The sequence below is a fragment of the Sebastes fasciatus genome, chromosome 12, assembly GCF_043250625.1.
Source record: "Sebastes fasciatus isolate fSebFas1 chromosome 12, fSebFas1.pri, whole genome shotgun sequence".
Classification (NCBI taxonomy): Eukaryota; Metazoa; Chordata; class Actinopteri; order Perciformes; family Sebastidae; genus Sebastes; species Sebastes fasciatus.
The window spans coordinates 25,105,101-25,133,096 of NC_133806.1; the positions used below are offsets into that span (position 1 = coordinate 25,105,101).

The window sequence follows — 27,996 nt, forward strand, 5'->3', positions numbered from 1 at the left end:
ATCAATAATCAGATGCTTTCACGTTTAAAGAGCTGAAGGTCCTAGTCCTCAACTATATGTTTTTATTTCCATCACAAACACAGATGATGATGATGATGACATCATCTGACCTCGTATGTTCAGGTGTCTCTCGATCAGCTGATGTGATTCTCTGATCAATAATTAACTCGGAGCTCAGTCATTATCCAGCAGCTTCACCTGTCTCACCTCAGACATGTCGGCATCTTCGTCTGCAGCCAAGGTGACGGGCAGCGTGGTGGTCGTCACACGGGTTCGCCAAAATGTGTACCGTGTTTTACCGCCACTTTCAGGGACGGCGTCTTTTAACCCTGCAGAGAACTACAGAGGACGATTGGTACTGTACGCGGTGAGAGACACGACGTCCAACCTTTAACTGACTCGTTTCCATCCCGACTGTTGTTATATATTCTAGAAGTTCATTGGTTGATGGAGATGAACAGGATTAATCCACATCCTGACCTCGCTGCACTTTTCTTTATCAACTCTAATGTATGTTAAAATTATTTATACTTTCAGATCCTGAACACTTTTCAGATAAAAACGTAATTTTAAAAAATGACGTTACAGAAACACGTGTGTTCTATCGACCAGCTGTTATTTTGTACAGATGTGGAACGACTTCGTGATAATTTGACATTAATCGGACGTTGTGCATTGTTACGTTCAACCCCGTCAGTCAGGACGAAAGTGACACATCAGTATAAATTTGAATAGTTTATTTTGTTCTTTTTTTTTTTTAATAAAAATTTCTGAGAATGTCCTTGTTAGTATGTAATTTAAAACATATTATGTCCTAAATCTTGATAAAGAAAATTGTTAAATTTTATTTTCAATTTCATCAAATGTCTTACAACATGAGCAGTATTACTGTTTAGAAAATTTAACAGTATAACAGTGATTCAGACAACTCTATTGATAATAAATAGGGCTGTCAATCAATTAAAATATTTAATTGCGATTAATTGCAAATTAATCACACATTTTTTATCTGTTCTAAATGAACCTTAAAGGGAGATTTAGGAACTATTTAATACTCATATCAACATGGGAGTGGACAAATATGCTGCTTTATGCAAATGTATATATATATTTATTATCTTAAATCAATTAACAACACAAAACAATGAAAAATATTATCCAGAAATCCTCATTAGTACTGCATTTAGCATATAAAATATGCTCAAATCATAACATGGCAAACTGCAGCCCAACAGGCAACAACAGCTGTCAGTGTGCTGATGTGACTATGACTTGCCCCAAACTGCATGTGATTATCATAAAGTGGTCATATCTTTAAAGGGGAGACTCTTGGGTACCCATAGAACCCATTTTCATTCACATATCTGGAGGTCAGAGGTCAAGGGACCCCTTTGAAAACCCCTCACAAAATTTAATGTAAGTTTGGAAAGTTTGGCTGACGTGGTTCGGTATATCGGACTCGTCTGGGCTCGGAGAAAATCACAGCGTTACTTTGGTACCAGCTCTTATTCCTTCAGTAAAGGATCTGTAATCTTCTGTCTGCAGGCGGTTCAGACCTTCATCGGTGTGACGATCTTCATGTTGGCAGGCCTCACGGTGACACAAAGTAACTCAGTTCAACTGTCGTTTTCCACCGGCGCCTTTGTCTGGGGACCCTGGATGGTGAGGCATCTGTTTCAATACTGCTGAAAATATTTTATCTTTATTTTACACACTGAATAATGTCAGAAAATGTTAATAGAAAGAAAAGATAGGTCAGAAAAAGAGGCAATCTCTAGTCTCTAATCTCAGGTTTTTGGTCTGTAATCTCTAGTCTCTGGTTTCTAATCTGGTCTTCAATATCTGGTCTCTAATCCCTGGTTTCTGCTCTCTAGTCTCTGGTTTCTGGTCTCTAATCCCTGGTCTTTAGTCTCTTATTTTTGGTCTGTAATCTTGGTCTCTAGTCACTTGTTTCTAATTTCGGGTCTTCATTCTCTAGTCTGTAATCCCTGGTCTCCTCTCTAATCTTGCGTGTCCAATCTCTACTCTCTGGTATCTGGTCTTCAATTTCTAATCTTGGGTCTTCAATCTCTACCCTTTACACTCTAGTCCCTGGTTTCTACGCTCTAGTCTCTGGTTTCTGGTCCTTGGTCTGTAATCCTTGGTCTCTAGTCTCTTATTTTTGGTGTCTAATCTCTGGTTTCTAATCTTGGGTCTTCAATCTCTGGTCTCTACTCTCTGGTCCCTGGTTTCTACTCTCTAGTCTCTGGTTTCTGGTCTTTGGTCTCTAATCCCTGGTCTTTAGTCTCTAGTCTTTGGTCTCTAATGTCTAGTCTCTGGTTTCTGGTCTTTAGTCTCTAGTCTTTGGTCTCTAATGTCTAGTCTCTGGTTTCTTGCAGTCCATGACGGCTGGAATTTTGATGGGGGTGACCGGGAGATTAACGAGCCGCTCTCTGGTCAGTAACTCATCACCACTGTGACATCACTGTACCAAAAACCTGCAGCTCAGGTGTTCATCGGGTTCAGGTGGTCAGTAAAGAAAACACATGTAGTCCTGAACTTCAGTCCTGGGGTTTAATGTGTCCGTACAGAAAGATGAAACCAGTATCCATCTTCTCTCCTGACTGTAGAAAACAAGATGATGATTTTCAGTTGACAGCAGGTTGTTCCAGGTGTGCTGATGTGTCTCTGCCCTGTAGGTTATGTCTACTGTTCGCTTCAATGTTGCTGCTACTGTGACTTCGACTGCTGCCACCATGATCTTCTTTCTGGATGCTTCTGGTCTTTTGATTAGCAGCGACCCTCCCTTCGAAAACGTGGTGACATTTTTATTTGATGTTACATTCATTCATTTGACAGATTGTCTGTGTCAAAATCAATTTGGTTTCATCCCTTCTAAAGAAAAATCTAAAAGTGTCTTCAGTGAGCTGCAGTGTTGAGGGTTTGTTTTTCTGTCTAACATGGTGTCTCTGTGGTGGAAGATAGACAGTCCTGACCAAGAAGAGGGACCACAGGGTCCTTGGACTGACGGGGCGGCCAATCATCTGGAGGAAGAGGGGGAGTGTAGGGTGGTCCATGGTTTGGTGGTATGAAGGAGCAGTTCCCTTCACTGCCATGTAGACTATTACCACAGTCTTTAACTGGATGTGAGCTGCAAAAGAGAACGAGTGTAGTTAACGGAAAAGAGGAGTGATGTAGGAGAACTTTGGGAGACTGAACACCAGGAAGGAAGCATGTTTGGGACTAGCTGTAGAGGTACAATGACTAGCTGTAGAGGTACAATGACCAGCTGCAGAGGTACAATGACTATCTGCAGAGGTACAATGACTAGCTGTAGAGGTACAATGACTAGCTGTAGAGGTACAATGACCAGCTGCAGAGGTACAATGACTAGCTGCAGAGGTACAATGACTAGCTGTAGAGGTACAATGATTAGCTGTAGAGGTACAATGACTAGCTCTAAAGGTACAATGACTAGCTGTAGAGGTACAATGACTAGCTGTAGAGGTACAATGACTAGCTGTAGAGGTACAATGACTAGCTGCAGAGGTACAATGACTAGCTGCAGAGGTACAATGACTAGCTGCAGAGGTACAATGACTAGCTGCAGAGGTACAATGACTAGCTGCAGAGGTACAATGACTAGCTGCAGATACAATATTCTAATAAAATAGAATATTGTGTGAACAAGATCAATAACTTGTGTGTTATCTTGTTCGAACAGGATAAAAAAACAACAACACAATCTTTCATGACTTCAGGGACTCCGTAGTAACGATAAATGAACCGTCACCAAACTGTTTTTATTTTCCTTCCAGGCTTTTATTACGATGCTTTCAGGTGTTGCAGGTGTTTTGTCCTTCCTGGAGTTTGGCTTGTCCATGTTCGTTGCCTTGCACTGCTGTGATTCCTGTAACCCCGCAGGTCAAGTGAGTCCACCTACACCTGAAGAAACTTTAAAAGGGTTATTCTTGTTTTCTTTGTCTGTACTTGAGTATTTCCCCGGTGTTTTTGCACCAATAAAAAAATAACAATAAAAGGGTTAATCTATTGATTTTAAACATGAAGATCAGTTTACTGGTGCTGCTTAGTTAGAAGGCTAAACATGACCAGTAAACGGAAGCCAGGACCACGTGATGATGTCAGCGTTTACATCATTATCCTTTTTGTTTTTGTAGCCGCTCACCGTCACCAACCAACTCTTCGGAACTGATCCAGTTTCTGTAGAGACTCCACCCACAAACCAAACACCGCCCACCGCGACAGCCCCGTCCACCGCGACAGCCCCGCGCCCTCCCGATGAGGTTTGTTATGCAGGTGTGAGGTCATGTGACTGAATCGGAGACAGGGTTGTTGTTTTTGAATCTTTTTTGTTGTTGTTTACAGAACCCTCTAGAGTACAGCAGCATCACAAACTGAGACCACACCCCCCTGCGAGGACAACGACCCCCACCGCCAGCAGCAGTTCTTACACTTAACCCTTGAGTTCTTACGCTTAACTCTAAAGGGCGGGTCCATTATTTTTTTTTTTTTTATATCATCCTGTATCTTCCCAGTGGTGTTTCTGACGTATTCAAATCCAAACATTAAAATTTGGGTATTGTATGTTTTATCATCAAAAGTCTATTTTCCCTTCAAGTCCTTCTAAAACCCTTTTCCCACGTGGGGACTTGACATAGGTTTCTGCATGATGACGGTGCTACATGTACAGTATACATACATCCTTATAGTCAGTATATTACATACAGTAATTTAAATGGCGGTCAGCATGCTCCCAGTTTGGAGAAGCAGACAGGAGTACTGGCAGGAAGCTAAGCAACGTACTGCTGTGGACGCCACATTAGTTCAGATCAGAAAGTCACACAACAACACAAACTAGCTAACCGAAGAATGCAGTGGTAGACCAGAAACTCTCCTGTTCTGAGAGGTAAAATTACTGGTTTTCTGAATGGAGTCTTGTGGCTTTGAAGAAAGCGATATAACAGCTTCAGTTCCCCGTCAGAAAGGGCTGTCTGATGGCGATGTAAAGGGCTGTCTGATGGCGAGGTAAAGGGCTGTCTGACGGTGATGTAAAGAGGTGAAAATATTCTAAATACAGCGTTCACTTAAACTGATAGATTTTTTTTAGGTGTCTAAAATCTGTTTTTCTGCTGCTCCCATCCACAGCTGCTTTACCTCGCCGTCAGACAGTCCTTGACCTCACCATCAGGCAGCCCTTTCTGACAGGGAACTGAAGCCGTTATATCGCTCTCTTCAAAGCCGCCAGACTCCATTCACAAAAACAGTAATTTTACCTCCCAGAACACGGAGTATACATACAACCCCACTTTAGAAAATCCGAACCAACCGACGTCACTGCTTTCTGCTAACGGCTGAGTGGGCGTTTATATTTGAAGAAAACGGAACAGAACACAGATGGACCCGCCCTTTAATTGTGTCACATAACATTTAGTGCAAAAAAATATTAATTATAAATTATAAATCAAGACGATAACTGGCAGATTAACAGATAATTCAAGTTTATTACACTTGTTACTAATCTGAAAATATTAGACAACTGTGTGTGTTTCATAAAGTGAATCATGTGACATGACCTCACACTGATCTCAGCCATTTAATCAGTCAAATCAATCATTGAACTAATCAATGAACCAATCAATTACAGTAAGAAACAACAGCTGAAGACATTTAGGATATTTAATGAATTAAAAAAACAGAAACATTTAACATTTTCCTTTCAAATGTCGACAAAAAGAAAACAGACAAAAAACAGAAAGTGACAGAAAATATTTACAATTATTGATCAGTCGTCTGTTATTGATCAGTTATCGGTCAGGTATCAGAGCAGCTGTGATGAGTTTATTTTCTATAATGAATTTAAACTTTTTGCTGTTTGAGCTGCAAATAAAAACTACGAACAGACTTCAGAGGCTGATGAACCTGCGGAGTCCTGTTGGTGCCATAATTCATCTGATCAATCTTCCGATTCTGTTGTTGTTGACTGATTTACAGCCTCAAAGAACCTAAATCCTTCAAAATAAAACTCATGTTTTTTGGTAGTTTGACATTTCTAATTACGTAGTGTTTTTGTGTGCATCTATAGATCTGTTTAATTTGGCTTCTTGTGTTTGTATTTATTAACAACAAAAAACTCCATCATCATCATCATCCTGTCTTATTTATAGCCTACAAGTAAACAGAGATAGGAGTAGAAGGAAGACGCCCCACTTTGTTTAAATTTTAGTTACATATAAACAGAATCGTCTACACTGTACAAAGATAGGACTGAGAAAGACGCCTCACTCTGTTTACTTATTAGGATGTAAAAGCTGATAACGTAGTGACCTATAAAAACGGAGATTGGAGTGTAGGGACGATGTCCCACTGTTTAAAAAACACAAGACAGGTAGCTCAGAGCTACACATTTAAAGTGAGATGCAAAGGCAGAAATATAGTGAAGAGGCTTCACTCTATATAATGGGATATAGAAACAGATAATGTAGTGAGATATAAAAAAACAGATAGGAGTGAATAGAAGATGTCCAACCTTAAACCCTGTCGTATGATTATAGAGCTCAATACTGACCACCCACTTTTTTGAATGGTGAATTTCCCATGTATTCATTCACTCCATTGACGTTTCAGAAAATCCTCATATAAAGAATTTTAAGCATGAAACCACATCAACCAGCTACGACATGAATCGTGACCATAAAACATTTGATTCAGAGCAGAAAAACATTGGAAAACGTGTACATAATAGGTATACAGTAAGTGTGAAGGAACTACTCGTCCCATAAACCATTGCTAATGGCGACTCGCCGAAAAACTGAAGACAGTTTCAGTAACTCCGCGCCTTATTTCTCTCCTCAAATGTTTTCAGAAACACATTTCGCTCAACGAGCCGCCATGTTGGTCCTGTCTGATATCCGGGAGCAGACGCCACGGAGGCGAACGTACGAGCACGTACCCTCACTAGCTGTTCGCAGGTGCGGTAAACATTTCCATGGTAACAGCGAGCTCCACCAATCAGAGATGTCACTGTTACACCTAGGATTGTGGGTAGTGTAGTACTTCTCCATGACATGGTGGATAAAACGTGTTTTTCTTAAAACAAGGTTAATATCATACCCAACCAGGACTGGTGGCTTCTAGAGGAGCAGATACCATCTTAGCTCGTGGTGAATCGACCTTGGATGGTTACGACTTTATAATCATCCATTAAAGGGATTTTCACTTCCAGAAACGTCCTGTTGAGCTCTATTTATCTATTTTGTTCTCTTGTTAAAATGTAATAATAAAATAACATGTAACCGAGCTTTGGCAATAATGTAGCAATAACATCCATGTTAATAAAGCTTATTTGATTGATTGATAAGTAATGAGATATTAAAAAAACAAAATGCCTCACTCTGTATACTGTAGTGAGATATATAAATATAGATATGAGTGTGAGATAGGAGTGTAAAGTAAGAGCATCACTTGGTTCATTTCTTGAAGAACTTCTTGTTGAGGAGGAAGATGAGCAGGTTGACGTTAACCTTCGCCTTGTCAAACATCTTCATCACGGCCACGCCTTCATACTGCAGTTGCAGCAGGTCCTATAAAACAAACACACACACATTATGCACACCTGGTATTTATCTCAGAAAGTAACCTGGTATTTAGCCTGGTTTGTACCTGGTATTTGAGCAGGAACTCCTCCATCTCAACGCCGAGGAATCGAGCTTTGACGTTGAAACTTCCTTTCTCAGGTCCAGGAACGATGTCAAAGACGACGTTCTTAAACCTGTAACAGTTCAGCTCGGTTCAGTTCACTTCCTCTGACAGGATTTAACAACAGTAAACCATGACCAGCAGTGTGATGACTCATGTTTAATTGTTACAACACAAATAAATGTGTTGTTAAACGTTTATAACATTAACATATGTAATGTTAAATGTTAATAACATTAACATATGTGGTATTAAAGTTAATAACATTAATATATGTTGTGTTAAAAGTTTACAAGATTAATATATGTGTTAAAAGTTAATCACATTAACATAGGTGATGTTAAAAGTTAATAACTTTAACATGTGTGATGTTAAGTGTTTTAAGACGTTGATTAATTTAGTATGATGTTAAATTGTTGTTAGATGGTGTTGATGTGGTGTTACATCGTGCTGACATGTTATTTACGTAGGATATTAAATGAAAACACAGTGTATATGTCTTATGTAGGTATGTGTTCTCACTGTGTAGCTGGCAGGTCTTCGATCTCTAACAGAACTCCTTTCTCCTGCAGTCGGGTGGCGCTGTAGCTCAGAGCAGGAAGCTTCTTCTTCCCTTTGCTATCTGCTGCCTTCTTATTGGTCGATTTACTGCAACCCACAACCAATCACAACATTTGACCTGTGACCTGTGTGTGTGTGTGTGTGTGTGCGTGAGAGCACATACAAAACTTGAAAAAGGTTGAAAATCAGTTCACTGAACTGAACATGTGGTGTTCCACGAGGCTCAGTTCTCGGTCCCATCCAGTTCTCTGTGCATCTGATTGATATTTTCCTCGCTGAAATTTAGCCCAACTTTTGAGCATTCTTTAACCTCCTTCATGACAAGCTAGTATGACATGGTTGGTACCAATGGATTCATTAAGTTTACTAGTTTCTGTGTCTTCACTCTATGCCTAAAACTGCACCTACTAGAGTGTCTGAAAGACAGTAAAGTCAGTTGGGATCGCGGGTCTCAGAGGGTTAAGAAATCCAATAATGATGTGATGTCATGTTTAAATGGTCCATCGATGGTTTGAGATTCAACAGGAACCATAATAATAATAATAATAATAATAATAATAATAATAATAATAATAATAATGACCTGACTCTGTGTGTGTGTGTGTGTGTGTGTGTGTGTGTGTGTTCACCTGTTGGCGGTCAGGTTGTCCAGACAGGAAGTGATGTAATGTCTGTAGAAATCCACCTGTTCACTGTGAAAGCTGCTCTTTGCCTGCAGGCTGCTAAGAGTCTGACGGAGCTTCTGTAGCTCCGCCCCCCGACGCTGACGGTGCAGACGCTGCTGACGTATGTCCTGGGGAGGGGATATTACAGCATATTAAAGCAGTAAAGTATTGAAGTATCAGAGAGGTGGAGCAATATCCAGCTCCTGCTGCCACAAAGCTTCATTCACAGCAAACTTTATAAATTATTAAATACTTAAAATGAGCAAATTTTCATTCAATTGAAATGAAGGTATACATTAAATTATCCAGAAAATGTGTCTATTGTAAATTTTCTTTCCTAATGAACAACATCAGCTTCCTCCTGATCCCGCCTCCAACTAGTACAAGGCTGCATTCGTGTGGTGTTGGTATTATCGGAAAAAGTAGTTCCCAAATGGGAAACTTCACGTAAACACCCCTCAAGTCGGAACATCAACTCGGAAAGTCTCGAAAAATGTTGGTACACGACTTGCCGAGTTGACGTCATATTACGCAGGATCTTAGCAGAAGAAAGTAAATGATGGGTCGATGGGAACAAACTTTTTATTAATTCATGTATTGACTATCAATTATTTGCTGGAATGTGATTGTAATAATGTATTAGGTTGTAACTGTTAGTTGCTGTCCACAGAGTGACCTAGATTAGTTAGAAAAGTTATTTATTAGCATTAATATTTTCGTACGGAGTATTAGGGCCACATTAAGGGAAAACAAATCTGAGATTACGAGAAAAAAGTCATACTATTTCAGGAAAAAAAGGTCGTAACATTACGAATTTTTTCCCCATAAACTTCGGACTTTATTCTCATAATATTACGGCTTTTTTTTTGTAAACCTATAACTTTATTCTCGTAGTATTATTACTTTTTTCTTGTAAACTTATGACTTTATTCATGTAATTACGACTTTTTTTCTTGTACTTATGACTTTATTCTCATATTATTACTTTATTCTCGAAATCTGAGATTATTTTTTTTTCCAGTGTAGCCCTAATTCTCCGTCGTATTTTAGTGGTTTCAGGGAATGAATGCTGGTCGCTGCCACATAAATACTGGAAATATCTATCAACGTGTTGTTGAAACACTCAAAGCAATAAAATACATCTTCTTTGTAGCGTCTATTTTGTTTCCACATCACGACTTAAAGCTTCATGACCACACCAACATCAGAAGAATGACTTCCCTACTCGGGAGGAAGGACCATCAGAGGAGCACCTGAATGTACCACAAGTCACTGGGTGTAAAATCAACCAATAAAACAACAGGAATCATGAGTGAGTATCCAATCAGGACTTTCATTGGACGTAGTGTGTTTGTGTGTGTTTGGTCACCTTGGCGATCATCTGTAGGATCTGGTTTTCGGTCTGAGGTGATCTCAGGACTCCGAGTCCCTCCAGACGACGAAGACTCCTCAGGATCTTCCTCTTCTTCTCCTCTAAACTCAGGTTGCCGTTGGCGACCAGCGACTGGTTCCTCTTCATCTTCTCAGGTGTGCGAGCGTCCTGCTGAGCGCGCCGATGCATCAGCCAATCATGACAGGCTTTCTGAAGAGGAGGAGACGAAGAGACGACTGAAGTTTACCTGAGGTTCACCTGTACCTGTGTGTGTGTGTGTGTGTGTGTGTGTGTGTGTGTGTGTGTGTACCTGGTCATGTGACACAGATGCTCTCAGGATGTCACTCAGAGAGTCACCTGACTGAGTCCTGATGACATCAATGATCAGCTGCTTTGTGCTGGAAAAACCACAACAAAAAAAAAATCACTGAAATAAACTAAAACTATTTAGTGTAAATATTTATGAGCTGATCTACTGAGCATGCTCAGTAGGCTACTGCACATCCAGCTGTTGTTTAAACATACTTGACCAGGTGAAGCTAACAGGCTAACATGCTAAAGTACCTGAACAGGTAACGCTACCATGCTAACAGGTTAGTGCTATAGTACCTGAGCAGGTGAAGCTAGCATGTTAAAGTACCTGAGCAGGTGAAGCTAACAGGCTAACATGCTAACGTACTTGAGCAAGTGAAGCTAATATGCTAATAAACCTGAGCGGTTAAAGCTAACATGCTAAGTTACCTGAGCATGTGAAGCTAACATGCCAAGTTACCTGAACAGGTGAAGCTAACAGGCTAACATGCTAAGCTACCTGAGCATGTGAAGCTAACATGCCAAGTTACCTGAACAGGTGAAGCTAACATGCCAAGTTACCTGAACAGGTGAAGCTAACAGGCTAACATGCTAAGCTACCTGAACAGGTGAAGCTAACATGCCAAGTTACCTGAACAGGTGAAGCTAACAGGCTAACATGCTAAGCTACCTGAGCATGTGAAGCTAACATGCCAAGTTACCTGAACAGGTGAAGCTAACAGGCTAACATGCTAAGCTACCTGAGCAGCAGTCCTCTGGCGTCTGGTTTGTCGTCGGACTCGTTGAAGATGTCAAACTTGTTGGTGAGAGTCAGAGAAACCTCCATCTTGCTGCTCTGAGACAGACCGGACTCTGATCCTGGATCTGCTGAAGAACACTCTCCTGAAGAGCAGAAAGCAGAGACAGTGATAAAGTAGTACCAGTAGTATCGGTAGTAGCAGTAGAGTTGTAGTATTAGTTGTAGTACCGATGAGGTCCTGCAGGGTGGGTACTGATCCGAGGTCCTTCAGCAGCAGTCTGAGAGGATCTGAGGGGTCCGGACACAAAACCTCCTGCTGCTCCAACAACAACTGAACACACACAGACACACAGCTGGATTAATGTCAAACCAGAGCAGAACTCTACTGGAACTGTTCCTTCTGTTTTCATCAGTTGTTATTTAAGATGATCAAACTTTCTGCCCTTCACTGTTTGTGTAGCGCTTCATAAGGCTCTTCTGCCCACACTCTTTAATGACCTCACCTATTGAATGTAGCTACGTCAAGTTCACCTGCTAATAGACCCTTTTAGTGTGGACGTCATGATGACGTCACGGTGTTGGCTGGAGGCTAAACAAAGGAAAGACTGGAGGCTAACACTAGCAGTGGACTAAAGTTACACATCTAAATGTCATCTTTCTGTGTTGTTGGGTGCCAAAATCCAGATATCACATACATCTGAAATGAAAAACTGTGATTCGAGGCTCTAGCGAGCTACAATATCAGAGAAACGTTTCAGAGATGGAGAGTAAATGTTGTTAATATTTAGCCTTCTGTTAACAGCAGCCGTGAACCATTGGCTGCTGTTAGCAGAAGACTAAACTATTAACAACCCTTTCTCTCCATCTCTGAAACGCTTCTCCGATATAGTATGACTCTCTTTTTGACTGACTTTACTGAAGGATAGTTAACTATAGGCATCCAAAGATTTATACGCCCTCAATTTATCTTTACAGCGCTGCCGTTGGCCACCAGCCCGCTGGTCGGACTGCTGGTTACTTAGCTAGCTTAGCTTGCTAATTCCACCATACTGTCATGAAACACAGAAAATGAGCTGAACAAAGTTGTCACTCATCTGGTGATAGCACTGTGCTTTCCTACGCTGTGACAAGAGTGTGTGGATGAAGCATTAAGTTGTTCAATTTTACTCATTTAGCGACTGGCTAGTTAGCTAGCTACCTTACTAAATTCCACCATGCTACAGAAAATGAGTACCACCCGCCCACTAAACACCTCATCATGGTTACTAACAGAAAAGAGGTCTATATAAAGAGGTCTATATAAAGGGGTCTATATAAAGAGGTCTATATAAAGGGGTCTATATAAAGAGGTCTATATAAAGGGGGCTTTATAAAACAATGTCTCATTTGTTAAATGCTTGTTGCCTCAACTCTTCTCTCCTCGCGTAGATGCGAGGAGAGAGGAGGCGAGGAAAGGAATGGAGTATGTACAAAACTAGGAAATGAGAAAGGCCCCAGGTCCAGGTGTCTCTGAACAGACCTTGTGTGTGTTGAGCAGCTCGCTGATGGAGATGTAGACGACGGGCTTGTTGACGATGAGCAGCTCCGAGTATTCGTCCACGTTGAACGTGTCTTCTGGTTCAGGAACGTCACAAACACTCAACAGGAAGTTCCTGTCCAACACAAAGAAACAACAGAAAGTTTCTCTTCTTCTTCTCATAAATAAAAGAACCTCATGAAACCAGTTCAGACCAGAACAACATGCAGTCAATATACTGAATGTTATTTATGAGCTGGTGCATCTGAGCATGCTCAGCAGGCTACTGCACATCCAGCTGTTGTTTAAACATACTTGAAGCTAACAGGCTAACATGCTAAAGTACCTGAGCAGGTGAATACACCAGAGAATATATTCAGTTAAAACAGATCCTCAATGTTCTCTGTGAAGTTAGCGGGAAGTGATGTCTGAATGCCACCCGTGTGTTTAATGTGGAGTGAGCACTGCAGCAGATATTTAAAGAAACTTTAAAGTGTTAAATTACAGAGTGGAATTTGGTGTGGTGGTGGAATGATTGTTTAATTAGATTATAAATATGAACGGCTGAATAAAATTTAAATTTTTCTGTTGGATAAATAGATATTTGGCGTTTCAAATGCATTATTATTGTATTTAATCGTATTCATTGTTTGAGTTAAACATTTATCTTTTATTTTGAGCACAGATATTTTATTGCTGTTGGATTAAAGGAATGACTTCAAAGGTCAGAGGTCGTATTATTCGTCATATTCTGACCTGAACTTGCTGTGAGTCTGGCTGATATACTGGTTCAGAGCTCTGACGTGGTATCCGTCTCCGTGGAAGTGCTTGTTGGCGGCGGCGTGCTGCAGCATTCGGGCGATAGAGCCCAGGATGTGGCGCTGCTCCGGCTGCAGGGCGGAGCCGGCGGACCGGTCCACCACGTCGAAACCGTCCGGCGCAACGATGGCCGGGTTCATGTAGCGATAGTAGACCAGGTTACCGACAATCTGAGGGAGACATTTAACACGTCCCAATTTATACAGTGAGGTCAATGAAATGGCTCCTATGGGGACTAACATCATCACACGAATACAGTTGGGCTCATTGGATCCACGTGAGTCTCAGCTTTACAGTGATACCCAATTTATGTAATTCAAGACTGTTTAGGGACCTCAGTATGCAGAAATATTCAGATACACCATTTTAGAATAGGAGACAACAACATATTTATATTGCATTCAGAAAACTGCTAACTGTCTAAATCCTGGATCTCACCTTGTAGAGTTCGTCTTCGCTGGCTTCAGGGAACTTCGCCTTCAGGGCGTCTCGGAGAACCTTCGCCGTGTAACGTAAACCGTAACTATAACAAACAGCACAGAACAACATTAATGTGACGTGAGCAGGTGGAGACCTACGGTAGTTTGTGGAGGTTGGAGGTGAGCGGGTGGAGGTAAACGGGTGGAGACCTACGTTAGTTTGTGGAGGTTGGAGGTGAACGGGTGGAGGTAAACGGGTGGAGACCTACGTTAGTTTGAGGAGGTTGGAAGTGAGCAGGTGGAGGTAAACGGGTGGAGACCTACGTTAGTTTGTGGAGGTTGGAGGTGAACGGGTGGAGGTAAACGGGTGGAGACCTACGTTAGTTTGAGGAGGTTGGAAGTGAGCAGGTGGAGGTAAACGGGTGGAGACCTACGTTAGTTTGTGGAGGTTGGAGGTGAACGGGTGAAGGTAAACAGGTGAAGGTTAACGGGTGGAGACCTATGGTAGTTTGTGGAGGTTGGAGGTGAGCGGGTGGAGGTAAACGGGTGGAGACCTATGGTAGTTTGTGGAGGTTGGAGGTGAACTGGTGAAGGTAAACAGTAGGAGGTAAACGGGTGGAGACCTACGGTAGTTTGAGGAGGTTGGAGGTGAATGGGTGGAGGTGAACAGGTGAAGGTGAACAGGTGGAGGTAAACGGGTGGAGACCTACGGTAGTTTGTGGAGGTTAGAGGTGAATGGGTGGAGGTGAACGGATGGAGGTAAACGGGTGGAGACCTACAGTAGGTTGTGGAGGTTGGAGGTGAACAGGTGGAGGTGAACAGGTGAAGGTGAACAGGTGGAGGTAAACGGGTGGAGACCTACGGTAGTTTGTGGAGGTTAGAGGTGATGGCTTTGAGGACTCGGTCCGTCAGGTTCTTCAGGTTGATGATGGCGATGTCAATACGTCTCTGGACCTCTGGGTGACTCAGAGCGTCAGCAGGTGAGACCTCGTATGGCAGGGAGCTGCAAGACGCCGACAGGTGAGTCAGGAAAGATTTAACATCATCATCAACACCATCATGACCAACATGTGTGTCCGTTCACACCTCTTGTGTCCGGTCTGGGTCTCGGTCTGGTTGATCCAGGTCTTGTAGACGTCCACCGGGTCAGTCCTGATGCTGAGGCTCCGGTCCAGCAGGACGTCCTGCAGAGCTGGACCCAGAGACTCCCGCAGGGCGTTCTGACCGCGAGCGTGGCGGTAAAAGTTCACCAACATCTTGATGACGGTGGGGTTACCTGTGACCACGTCCTGAGGCTGCTCCACCTTCAGTCTGACATCATCACACAGGTACACGTTACAGGTGTGAACACGCTAACAGGGACCCACAGTGTGTGTTAATGTGATATATATTCACCTGATCTCGTATCGCAGCGCCGCCGTGAACAGCTGCAGCAGCAGGAAGGCGTCTCTTCGGTCGGCACCGTAGTTAAACAGACTGAACACCAACATCTCCATGAAGGAGGTGGAGCGACTCTGAGGCATCAGGAAGATCAGCTGGGCCAGGTACAGAGGCTGGGTCTGGAACAACACACACACAGGTGATATACCACAAGTGTAGAACAGGTGTGTGTGTGTGTGTGTGTGTGTGTGTGTGTGTGTGTGTGTGTGTGTGTGTGTGTGTCACCTGTAGCAGGTAGAACAGGTGTTGGTAGGCCTCCAGTCTCTCTCTCCTCTCTCTGCTCAGAGCTTTCAGACCTTTACTTCTCTCCACGTCCATCATGTCTGACAGCTGCTCCTTGTTCTTCTTTGTCAGCTTCTTGCAGTGAGACACCACTTCCTGTTTAGAGAGACAGGTTCGTTAACACTAACGAGGACGCACACCTTAACGAGGAAGGCTTGGGTGGTTAGGAGATTGTTAGGAGATACCTGTCCAGTAGTCAGTTTCCTGTTCAGCAGTGAGTTACCTGTAGCGTGTAGTGAGTTACCTGTAGCGTGGCTCTGTTGCGGACCAGCAGGCCGATCTTCAGGTCCATCAGGTCCAGGTCGGCCTCCAGCTGTCGGTTGAAGCGGATGCTCCTCACCACCTCCTCCCTCAGACGCAGCTGCTCCGCCTCCTCTCTGATGTCACTGTCGCCCAGGTCGAGCAGGTGAACAAACTTCCTGACCACAGACAGGGGGGGCGTGGCCGAGTGCACTGAGACAAGAGAGGGGGAGGGGCTTAATAATGACTTAAAGTACCTGAAAATTCTCGTTTAGAGTCCAGAAACACAAGATGAAATGATCCCTCGTTAGTAAACTTACCCAGCATCCTGTACTCGTCTCGAGCTCTGTTGGCTCTGAAGAAGGCCTGAATCTTTATGATGGCGCCAACCTGTGGACACGCAGAGTTACTACAGCCTCAGACCACGGAGAAAGAGGTAAGAAAGGTTGAGAACTACTGTCAAATGTCTGAGTAACAGGACGACTCACATGACGTCTGAAGAAACTCAGTCGAGCTCGATATTTTCTCCTCGCCGACCACATCTTCACAAACGACTGGATCTGTTAATACAAACATTTAACATTTATCAGGTGTTTGTTTACATCTTCAATTAACTAAACAATAATTACAGAATTATGTTGATATTAAACCTTGTTGATCGGGTCTTTATGAGGTCATTCTTTAACATCCTTCACTCACACTGATAATCTTCTGGTCAATAACACTGGGTTCAAACCAAGAGAAAAGCTCATTTTCGCCTCACTTTACTCGTGCGAGTTGTGCGAGTTGAACCAGAAAACCAAATGCCGTCTTGTCTGGGTTCATAACATCACCCGGCGGCGAGCTGTATTCACATACAGTGTCTTTACACTGACTATCTAGCAGCCACACGTCACTACTGAGGTATGAACCCAAAATAAACAGATTGTTCTGTGATTTAATATCAATGAACAGATCAAAATGATGCTGAAATAACTACATAATGATGCTGATTAGTAAAACGTCTGAATTCATGCTTTGTCAGGTCTGTTATCAGGACGACAAACAAAACAACTTTTAAAATGCTTGTTTTCTGAATGGAGTTTGGATGGATCAGTGCCAGGCTATGCAGCTGCTCCATCAACACTCAACATAAAGTCATCTAGGCATAAATACGGCAGCAGCGTTGTTGTTTCTACCATAGACAGTCTGTGGTTTCTACACAGAGTTTGGTCCGGTCTTTGTACAGATATGATGTTCTATCGTAGCTGTGGTTATTTCCTCCATTTCTGATTCAACAACGTCAGGACGTCAGTGACCACAGGAGGACAATCTCAATGCTGAGAGGCTTTCACAACACAGCGGCACGCACATTTATCACTCCAGTTGAAATATTTCAACTCACACTGTGACGCGAGTTGTGTGTTTGTGTTGCGTCATTTGCGCCTATTATTCGCCTCTTTGCATTGACATTGTATGTTATTGCGTTCGCTCTCGGTGTGAACACATAGCAGACGCCTGTCAGTGGTCTCTGTCTGTAATTATGATGATTTAATCTGATATCTAATTATACATCTGTATTTTGTTGGTCTTCTGTCCAGACAGATTTCTTTGTGACACCTTGAATTAAAAACATTACCTGTAGCGTGAGTCATGATGAGTTAGTCGTTACCTTGACAACAGCTCTCCAGTTCATGTAGAGAAACTGCAGCCGACGTCTGTACGCCCGCTGCTGGACCAACCTCCTCCAATGAGACTGAACACACACAGACACAATGATCAGTGGCCAGTATAAACCAGTAAACACCAGTATAAACCAGTATACACCAGTTAGTAATAGCTGTCTCACTGTTGTCGTACATAAATATTACCTACAGTCGTTTGAATTTATGGATTACCTGCCAAAATCTAAAATAAATCAATAAAAGATTTGATAAATAAATAAATAAGCCATTAAAAGATAGTGAAAATAATATTAAAAATAAATGTACGCATTAATTAATTGATAAAATGTGACATAAATTGAGATTTCTGTTTTAATTTGCTTTTTTTAATTTACATTTGTAAATTTACTATTCTGTTTAATTTCCAATTTTATTTATTTGTATTCATTTTTTTATTTATTTTTTTATTATTTTTATTTATGTATTTATTTTTTGCAATTATTTTTCATTTATTTTATATTTATTTTTGAATGCATGTATTCATTTATGTGTTTAAGCAATAAATTATTTTAGGGATGTCAAAGTTAATGCGAAAATAATACTTAACCCTTCACTACAAGCTAGTATGACATGGTTGGTACCAATGGATTCATTAGGTTTACTACCTCTGAAATATCAATTGCGTTAACACATTAAAGAAATTAGTGCTGTTAAAATGATTTTACATCATGTGTTATTATTGCGTTAACTTTGACAGCCCTAAAATAAATAAATGCTTAAACACATAAATAATACTGTGTTTAAATAAATAAAAATAAATGCAATAATAAATAAATAAATAAAAAAATTCATTAAAAAATAAATACATAAATAAAAGTGGAAATTAAACAGAAAAGTAAATAAATAAGGGAATTAATACAAATGTAAATAAATTAAAAAGCAAATTTAAACAGAAATATTAATTTATGTCAGATTTTATCAATTAATTAATGGCTACATTTATTTTTTATATTATTTTTGCTACAATTAATGTTATTTATTTATGGAGTCATTAATTTATTTTTGATTTTGGCGGGTTTGGTCCTCCGTATAAGCTCACCTGGATGATGATGACAGCAGGTGTCTGATTGGTCAGGTAACGCCGTCGAGCCTCCAGCTTCTGTCTGAGCAGGAATCCTCGACTGACCGCCTGCAGACCAACGACGAAGGCTTCTCTGCTCCGCCAGAGGACGCCGCGACTGTACGTGCCCGAAACGCTGCTGACTACTTCCTGTAGGGAGCAGAGACATGATGACATCACACACGGCATCGCTGTTTCTGACCAATCACAGGCAGGGGGACAAACATTTCAATTCTTGTCCTGAAATGTTGTCTTTGAAATGTGGAAATGAAGATCTGATCTCCTCCTGACCTCTGACCTCTGACCCTCAGGTGTGTCTGTACCTGTAGTAGAGACTCTGACGCTGACCTCTGACCCTCAGGTGTGTCTGTACCTGTAGTAGAGACTCTGACGCTGACCTCTGACCCTCAGGTTTGTCTGTACCTGTAGTAGAGACCCTGACGCTGACCTCTGACCCTCAGGTGTGTCTGTACCTGTAGTAGAGACCCTGACGCTGACCTCTGACCCTCAGGTCTGTCTGTACCTGTATCTGTTGTTGGTCGAGGAACACACTGTTGTGTATGAAGCCGTTGGGTTTCTCCCAGCTGCCCTCCAGTCTGTTCAGGTGGAGGTAGTAAAACGAGCTGTCGTCCAGCCGAACTCGAACCCACGGACTACGGTTGTCTCCTAAACACACACACAAACACACACACTATCTCTATAACGCCATTTATGATCAAACTGACTCATGTTCTATTATACAGACTGATGACGGTGATGGAAAGTTAAAGTTTCATCTCCTCTCTCTACAATTCAGATTGTCAGTCAGTCAGATGACGGAGTGATAAACTGAAGATACAGAAACAGAGGGACAGACGACTGCAGACAGTCAGTTGTACCTGTGTGCATCCGGTCTGACATCAGACTGTAGAGCTCTCTCTGATAATCAGCAGCACAGGTGGGAACGACTCCCTGCAGCTGGACTTCAGGTAAACTCAGAACACGAAAAGTCTGATTCACTTTATTCTCCTTTACAGCCTGATTCACTGCAGCTAATGACAGACACACTGAGCACACACACACACACACACACAAACAACTACATCATTATCATTATTAATAAACATTAATGTCTGGAGACATCCACAGCACAAACACAGCAGAAGAATCTCCTCATTTGCAATCAACAGATATTATACAAATATAATAATAATAACATAAAATCATAGATCACTTTTTAAAACTGAGGTGACTATTTAAAAATGATCAATAACCAAAACAAATGAACCGATGACTGGAGCAGAATAATTAACAGTAATATCAGATAAAAGAAATAAAGTGATCAATAAATAATCAATAAAGTCTGGGACTCACGCTTCAGAGCTTTCTGGCTCTGCTGATTGGCTCTCTTCACTGCTTCCTGGATATCAGCCAACCACAGCTCAGATTTTGGGTCCCTGCTCACCTGATTGGACAGAAAAAGTACACAATACATCAACTTTAAAAAACAAAATACTCAGATTCATTCAAATGAACTGAAGGTCAAGATTAACTAGAGAATGTAATTTCTGAAGAAACTGCGGTGTGAATGCAGGATGTTGAAAGGTAGACGCTACGCTGTATTGCTGGCTTTAAAAGTTGAATAATACCAATAATGTATGAAAGATTTGAAATATTTCAAGGTTTGTTGAAAAGCTGACGCTACACTGGATTGCTGTGATTTATCTGTAAGAAGACGGGGTGTAATGGATGTAATTCATACAAATGTCCATCCATCCATCCATCTTCAACTGCTTATCCGGGATCGGGTCGCGGGGGCAACAGCTCCAGCAGGGGACCCCAAACTTCCCTTTCCCGGGCCACATTAACCAGCTCTGACTGGGGGATCCCGAGGCGTTCCCAGGCCAGAGTAGAGATATAATCTCTCCATCTAGTCCTGGGTCTTCCCCGTGGTCTCCTCCCAGCTGGTCGTGCCTGGAACACCTCCCAAGGGAGGCGCCCAGGAGGCATCCGTGCTAGATGCCCGAACCACCTCAACTGGCTCCTTTCGACGCAAAGGAGCAAGGACTCTACTCCGAGTCCCTCACGGATGACTGAGCTTCTTACCCTATCTCTAAGGGAGACGCCAGCCACCCTCCTGAGGAAACCCATTTCGGCCGCTTGCACCCGCGACCTCGTTCTTTCGGTCATGACCCAACCCTCATGACCATAGGTGAGAGTAGGAACGAGGATTGAACGGTAGATCGAGAGCTTTGCCTTCCGGCTCAGCTCTCTTTTCGTCACAACGGTGCGGTAAAGCGAATGCAATACCACCCCTGCTGCTCCGATTCTCCGACCAATCTCACGTTCCATCGTCCCCTCACTCGCGAACAAGACCCCGAGATACTTAAACTCCTTCACTTGGGGTAAGGACTCATTCCCTACCCGGAGTAGGCAAACCACCGGTTTCCTGCTGAGAACCATGGCCTCAGATTTAGAGGTGCTGATTCTCATCCCGACTGCGTCACACTCGGCTGCGAACCGATCCAGTGAGTGCTGGAGGTCGATGATGCCAACAGGACCACATCATCTGCAAAAAGCAGCGATGAGATCCTCAGCACACCGATCTGCAAACCCTCCTCCACCCGACTACGCCTCGATATCCTGTCCATGAATATCACGAACAGGATTGGTGACAAAGCGCAGCCCTGGCGGAGGCCAACCCCCACCGGAAACGAGTCCGACTTATTGCCGAGGATACAAATGTCATTCAAACTTAAATAGTACCAATGATGTATGAAAGATGTGGAATATTTTAAAGTTTAAATTTAGTATGAATCAGTAGATAAAAGTTGTAAATGGATTTAAAAAAGCAGCTGAAGCATCATAAATAGTTAGTCCTGAGTTCCCTGTTAAGATAGCTACCTTCTGGGGCTTTTATTTTAAGAAACAAGTATCATCCTGAGCTTCCTGTTAAGACAGAATTACTCCATGGGGCTTTTATTTTGAAGGGATGGGGTTGGGGGGGTGGCATAATTAGACTGTCTGATGCTTCCAGCATTCACACAAAATATCTGAGTTCTGCTTCTGACTAAAGTCTGAGGTGTCGGTTTGAATCCCTGCTTACCTGTGACTGGTTCCCTGTGTGGTTACTGGTTCCCTGTGTGGTTACTGGTTCCCTGTGTGTTTACTGGTTACCTGTGAGGTTACTGGTTACCTGTGTGGTTACCTGAGCTTTGTGCTGCCTGGCTCTGGTGAGCAAGGTCAGGTATCTGCAGCTGTTGGCAGGTAGAACCTCCTCCACACCACAGGAGGGCAGCAGCAGAGCAGACAGCAGCTGCTGAGAGTCTCCTCTGATCACGGCCTTGTTCACCAGACCGACAGACAGCAGCTCTAAAGGTCAGAGGTCACCCAAAGAGGTCAGAGGTCACACAGAGAGGTCAAAGAGTGTGTAAGGCATGCGTGTGTGTGTGTTTTGCGTACGTTGGTGTTCGTCCTGCATGGCGTTGTTGACAGAGTTGATTCCTCCCTGCAGCTGATTCCAGGTCAGCAGATCTCTGCTCACCTGCTGCTTCACACCAACCAGACACTCAAAGTACCTGACGATGACATCATCATCACCATCATCATCATCATCAGCACCATCAGAGACCTCTAAGTTCCTGTAGTTACTATCGTTTTACTGTCAGTGGCCACTTTATTAGGAACACCTGTACAGTTCAACACCAACAGCTGTGATGCCGTCTGAGAGGAAAACGCCAGATCACGCCCCCTGGTGTTCAACGCTAGGAAATGCATCTCTTTATGGATAGATGAAAACGCCATCGCAGATACAGGAGAGAAGTTAATATTGTTGTTTTTTTCGCCGTCCAGTCCAGACGAGTCACATGACATTTTCTTTAAAGTGAAAAGTTCGACAGCATGTTGGCTACCATTGGTAGCATGCTAGCTGTGTAACATACAGAGTGCATATAGTGGTTCATACGTCTTTTAACAAAGAAGAAAATTAGCTAATTACACAGGAAGTTAGCATTTTATGCTAATAGTCTTTTGTTAAAAGATGTATGAACAACTACATGCACTCTGTATGTTAGCATGCTAGCAATGTTAGCTAACCAGGAAGTTAGCATTTCATGCTAAGTTCCTGTGGCACACAGTGCATACGGTCTGTTCGTAATCTGCCGCAAATGTTCAAATTTTTCAACATACTTTACTACGTACTAATTACGGACCAAAAAAAACTAAAACGGAGGGAAGACTTTCGCCAACACATCAGAGGTCACGGAGGTTCCCATAGGAATGAATGAACTTCCTGTTGATTCACAGAGCTCTATGGGAGCGAGGCGCAAGGTAGGAGGAGTTGTACCTGTCCAGCAGGGTGTGGTCGACATCAGAGAGTCCTGCAGACGGACTGACCAATGAGGAGCTGAACTGCTGCAGATGTCCCACCTCCAACGCCTGATTGATGAGAGCGACAGCTGACAGCATCTCCACGGCAACAAACAGCTCCTCCTGCTGCAGCTCCCCCTGGTGGAGACAGACAGGAAACACGCTCCTTAAAACTTTATCAATATTACATTAACTTTTTATTAATATCACATTACATTAATATTATGATTACATTAATATTACATTAATATTGCAACATTATATTATGATTCAATAAATATTATATTATATTAATGCTGCTGTTACACTGATTTATATTTATTTATTCTCTCAGGTGTGTCTCATGTGTCTCTCAGGTGTGTCTCAGGTGTACCTGTGCCGTCTGTCTCTGCAGCAGCTGCAGCTCTCGGTGATAAAGAGTCGCAGCGAATGGAAAAACTTCAGGAAGCTCGAGGTCAGAGGTCATCAGACAGCTGACCGTGTGTCTGGGGTCGCTGAGACGCAGCGACCCATTAACACTCTGCACCGCTGCATGCACTGAGACACACACACACACACACACACACACACACACAGAGTTAATGACAACATGTGTGTGTGTGTGTGTGTGTGTGTGTGTGTGTGTGTGTGTGTGTGTGTGTGTGTGTGTGTGTGTGTGTGTGTATCAGTGAGGGTTCAGGCGTGGGGACAGGCCAGTGTGACTTACTGGCCCGGTCTCTCTGAGCATCCTGGTTGGCGATGGTCACACCTTCCTGCAGCTCATCAGGCTCCAGAGGATCAACACAGCCCTCATCCTGGGATCAAAGGTCAGGGGTCACAGAGGTCAAACAGGATCAAATGAAATGTTGTTTCTCATGTTTGTTATTAAAATCTTTCCACAATAAATTCTTATCTGGTTAAATCTGGTGTCTTAAGATGTTCAACGTGTTCATGTTTAACTTATTAAAAGGACAACTTTGGGTAGTTTTTAGCCTGGACTCTCTGTTCCTTGTTTCTGTGTCTAATCGACAAACAGGGACAACAACCTCTGAAGTGGCTATATAGCCAACAGCTACTTAGATCATCTATCGCCAAATTGCTAGTTATAAATAACCATCTAGTGCTAGCTAGATGTCTCACACAGCCAGCAGCTCCTCACTGCTCCGAAAACATCGGAGCTAATTTCCAAATTTATTTTGTTAAATTCATGTTGGAAATAAACGGTTACTTTCTCACCTGAAAAAACATTAAAACGTAATAACATTTCTTTAAGGCTTAAAAACAGCTTTTTGTCCAGTAAAGGATGATAACCATGGATGTATTAATACTGGTGTCGGGTGACGCTAAGCTAAATAATGACACTTCTGCTCTAAATGGAAGTGAGAACACAACATTACGCGATGTGGAAGCACATTGTACGGCCGTGAATCTCAGTAGACTGGTGGTGTTCCTGTAACCATGAGTGTTAGTGTGTGTGTGAGTACCAGGGCCTTCTGCTGGCGGTCTGCTGACAGCTGGTCCAGGTACCAGGGGCCGTTGTCAGTACGGACGCCCCTGAGGGCCAAACATGGCAGCTGCAGAGCGGACAGCAGAGAGAGTTCATCTGCAGAGTCCAGAGCTTCATCCACCTTCTCCACCGCTGACCGCACTGAGAGACATTATTAATATTAATCAGAGACACAGATTTTATTTATCTGATGATCTTTTTATTACTTCCTGGTTTGAAATGTCTCAGTTCATAATTAAAGAGACGTTTTGTCTCAGTGGAGCTGCAGTTACAGACTCATATATTTATATATGGTGTAGTTCAGTTTTAACAGTTCAAATGAAAGTGGAGAGTTAAATCATGTGATTTTTGCATGAAGTTTGGTGTGTTGGTGAAACTCACCGTTGGCCATGTTGATGTTGTCCTGGATTTCTCTCTGAGTCAGAAACTCCTCGTAGATATCCTCCGGACCGCCACCCTGACACGCACACGCACAGACACACACACATTAACAACAACAGCAACAGTCAGACTGTCTTCTGATTGGACGACCAGACTTCTCTCTGACCAATCAGAGCTCAGATCTCACCCTGCTGGCGGCGTGCTCTTGTTTCCGTGTTTTGGCGTGCTGCAGCACCTCCTGGTAGACGCTCATCAGCGCTTCCTGCAGGTCACTGAGGAGGGCATTGGGGTTCTTCAGAGCCGTCGCCGTGACCTCCACCTGACCTCTGTCCACCGCCTCGTTGATGGCGATCACCGCTGCATGGACTGATGGGGAAAAAAGAGAGGCTGGGTCACTGGCTCCTCCTTATCTCCTCCTCCCCCTCTTTTCTCTTCCTCCTCCTCTTCTCTTCTCCCTACCTGCAGCCTCATCCACTGACAGCTCATTGGCCAGAATTCCTCCAATCTTGTTGAACGCCGGCAGCTGGATCCCGTATTTATCCAGCTCTGACTTCATGTTGTTGATCTCCTCCTCTGAACACACACACACACACACACATAATAATACAGTTAATAATCATCATATCAGACTATATTAATTATAATTAAACCTTTAACATTAATAAACATTGTTTTGTTATTCACCTGTGAACTTGACTTTTCCATAGAGGTCGTGGATCTGAGGAGCCAGACCCAGTCTGTACAGGTAGAGGCTGCAGAGAGACAGATGGGCTGTTAACACAGAGACAGACAGGTAGAGAGAGAGACAGGTAGAGACAGGTAGAGACAGAGAGACAGGTAGAGACAGAGAGACAGACAGGTGTAGAGACAGACAGGTGAGCTGACCTGAGAGCATGGATACAGTAAACGGCTCTCGGCATGTTCTTCTTGTCGTAGACGTCTGTAGTTTCTGGATGGAAGATCTGAAAACAACAACAAGTGATTACTGATCAATGCTCTGATCAGTATATCAATACTATGATCAGATCAATACTCTGATCAGCTTATCAGTCAGTAGGAGTGTGCTTACTGACCGTTGGCAGTCCAAGGGTGGTCATGGCGTTCCTCCAGTGGTTGATGTTGTCAGTGTGACGGAACTGAAGACCCACCGCCTGATCAGATCAATACACAACTGATTATTGATTATTGACAGGTTGGATTGCTCTGTGTGTTGGTTACTGTGTGTTACTGTGTGGGTGTGTGTGTGTGTCTGTGTGTGTGTGTGTGACCTGGTATCGGAGCTGCTCAGGGTCGTAGATCTTCTTCACGGCGACGGCGTTCGGAGCGAATCGATGACCGAGTTTAGCGAGGAAGACTCCGTTCCTCAGCGCCTCCTCCAGTTCAGTGGGAGCAGGAAGCTCCTCCCCCAGACACGCCTCCATCCACCTGAGAGAGTCATAGAGTGAATGATGTCACACGAGCGAGGAACATGTAGTAGTGTAGTAAACAGTTGTTGTTAATAATAATAATAATAATAATAATAATAATAATAATAATAACAACAACAACTATATATTTTTTATCACGCTGGTATCGTATCGGTACTCAGTATCGGCTGAGACTGCAAATTCAGGTATCGGAATCGGTAAAGAAAAAAATGGTATCTGAACAACTCTAGTGGACCAGGACTGAAGTGGATCCACTGACCTCTTAGCCTCCTCCAGCCTGCAGAGGTACTGATAGGCCACGTTCTGGATCCTCTGTTCATCCATTTGCTCTGCTGTCAGACGCTCATCTGGAAAAGTAAGCAAATGGAAATAAAGGAGTAAATAACATGTAAATTATGTACATAATGCTACAATATGAACATAATATATCTAAAGAAATAAAGTACTAAATTAAAAATAAGAAAATGAGAATATAAAAACTATGAAATATGTACAAATATTTACATTAAGATGTGCAATATATAGCATATAGCCACAGTGCAAAAAAGTAAATACAAGATGCTGAAGGAACAGGTGTGTCAGACGGCACAGCCTCTCTAATTATTATTATTATTATTATTGATAATAATAATAATTATTATTATCATTCTTATTGATTTCAACAACCAACTTCTATATAAAATTTGAACAACATGTCAGAGAGACAGTAGACAGGTAAACAACTTCCGGTTTCATCACAGATACAAAAGATCAGCCATAGTTAGTTGCAGCTCTGTTTATATCAATCTGATGTGATATGAATGTGTAAAAATAAAACATCCAGCTATAAAAACTGTAAAAGTAATATTACAAATTATAATCAACATATAATCATTAGGCACCATTATAAAGTCAGCTGGTCAATAACTACTTGTGTTAAAGTATTATAAGTGTACATTAATAATAAATAATCCACAGTATGTTTCTGTGATGTTTCCTTTAGTGTGAATGAGTTTAATCCAGTAAAGACAAGATGAAAACATGAACAGATCACAGCAGCAGGTAGAAGAGAGAAACTAACTACACCTTTAGATCAACTACAGTTAAACAAGCAGCAATGACCAGATCACAGCAGCAGGTAGAAGATAGAAACTACACCTTTAGATCAACTACAGTTAAACAAGCAGCAGTGAACAGATCACAGCAGCAGGTAGAAGATAGAAACTACACCTTTAGATCAACTACAGTTAAACAAGCAGCAGTGAACAGATCACAGCAGCAGGTAGAAGATAGAAACTACACCTTTAGATCAACTACAGTTAAACAAGCAGCAGTTTGACTCACAGCGTCCGGATGAATCCGTCATGTTGGTTCCGTGCCTTCGTCCTCTGGCGGCTGAATTATCTCTTTATTTATCTTCTCGGTTTAATTAATATCCCTCCGGTTTGAGTTCAGACCGTACAAACGTGTAAAACTAGGTTGGGTCTCCGTCTCAAACTGTCCGCTGCTCCTCTGAGTTTGAAAAGCTCCCGCCGCTCTCTGATTGGCCGAGC

General features: G+C 42.5%; 2 protein-coding genes and 1 long non-coding RNA gene across 3 annotated transcripts; 2 read left to right on the top strand and 1 right to left on the bottom strand.

The window, feature by feature from the left end:
- Positions 1-197: 197 nt before the first annotated feature.
- Positions 198-6,074, top strand: LOC141779481 (uncharacterized). Its single transcript, XM_074654335.1, has 7 exons — positions 198-367; positions 1,546-1,662; positions 2,379-2,435; positions 2,679-2,798; positions 3,798-3,908; positions 4,158-4,283; positions 4,366-6,074. The coding sequence occupies exons 1-7, from the start codon at positions 215-217 to the stop codon at positions 4,396-4,398; spliced, it is 717 nt and encodes a 238-aa protein (XP_074510436.1). The 5' UTR covers positions 198-214; the 3' UTR covers positions 4,399-6,074.
- Positions 5,484-27,975, bottom strand: iqgap3 (IQ motif containing GTPase activating protein 3). The gene is made up of 38 exons (XM_074654329.1): positions 27,788-27,975; positions 26,724-26,811; positions 26,306-26,462; positions 26,111-26,188; positions 25,923-25,999; positions 25,722-25,789; positions 25,497-25,610; positions 25,225-25,403; positions 25,038-25,113; positions 24,634-24,797; positions 23,877-23,964; positions 23,544-23,707; positions 23,148-23,308; positions 22,265-22,380; positions 22,011-22,174; positions 20,177-20,267; positions 19,702-19,869; positions 19,347-19,489; positions 18,803-18,973; positions 17,712-17,795; positions 16,549-16,620; positions 16,381-16,450; positions 16,065-16,273; positions 15,764-15,916; positions 15,494-15,657; positions 15,185-15,409; positions 14,961-15,101; positions 14,118-14,202; positions 13,617-13,849; positions 12,864-12,996; positions 11,573-11,675; positions 11,346-11,487; positions 10,604-10,691; positions 10,291-10,503; positions 8,886-9,049; positions 8,218-8,343; positions 7,660-7,768; positions 5,484-7,580 (listed from the first exon to the last, which is right to left on the bottom strand). Exons 1-38 carry the CDS (start codon positions 27,807-27,809, stop codon positions 7,467-7,469), a joined length of 4,917 nt encoding a protein of 1,638 aa, XP_074510430.1. The 5' UTR covers positions 27,810-27,975; the 3' UTR covers positions 5,484-7,466.
- LOC141779482 (uncharacterized) lies at positions 14,106-15,036 on the top strand. The gene is made up of 3 exons (XR_012596321.1): positions 14,106-14,237; positions 14,279-14,774; positions 14,899-15,036. It is a non-coding gene; the product is annotated as an uncharacterized LOC141779482 (long non-coding RNA).
- Positions 27,976-27,996: the final 21 nt, after the last annotated feature.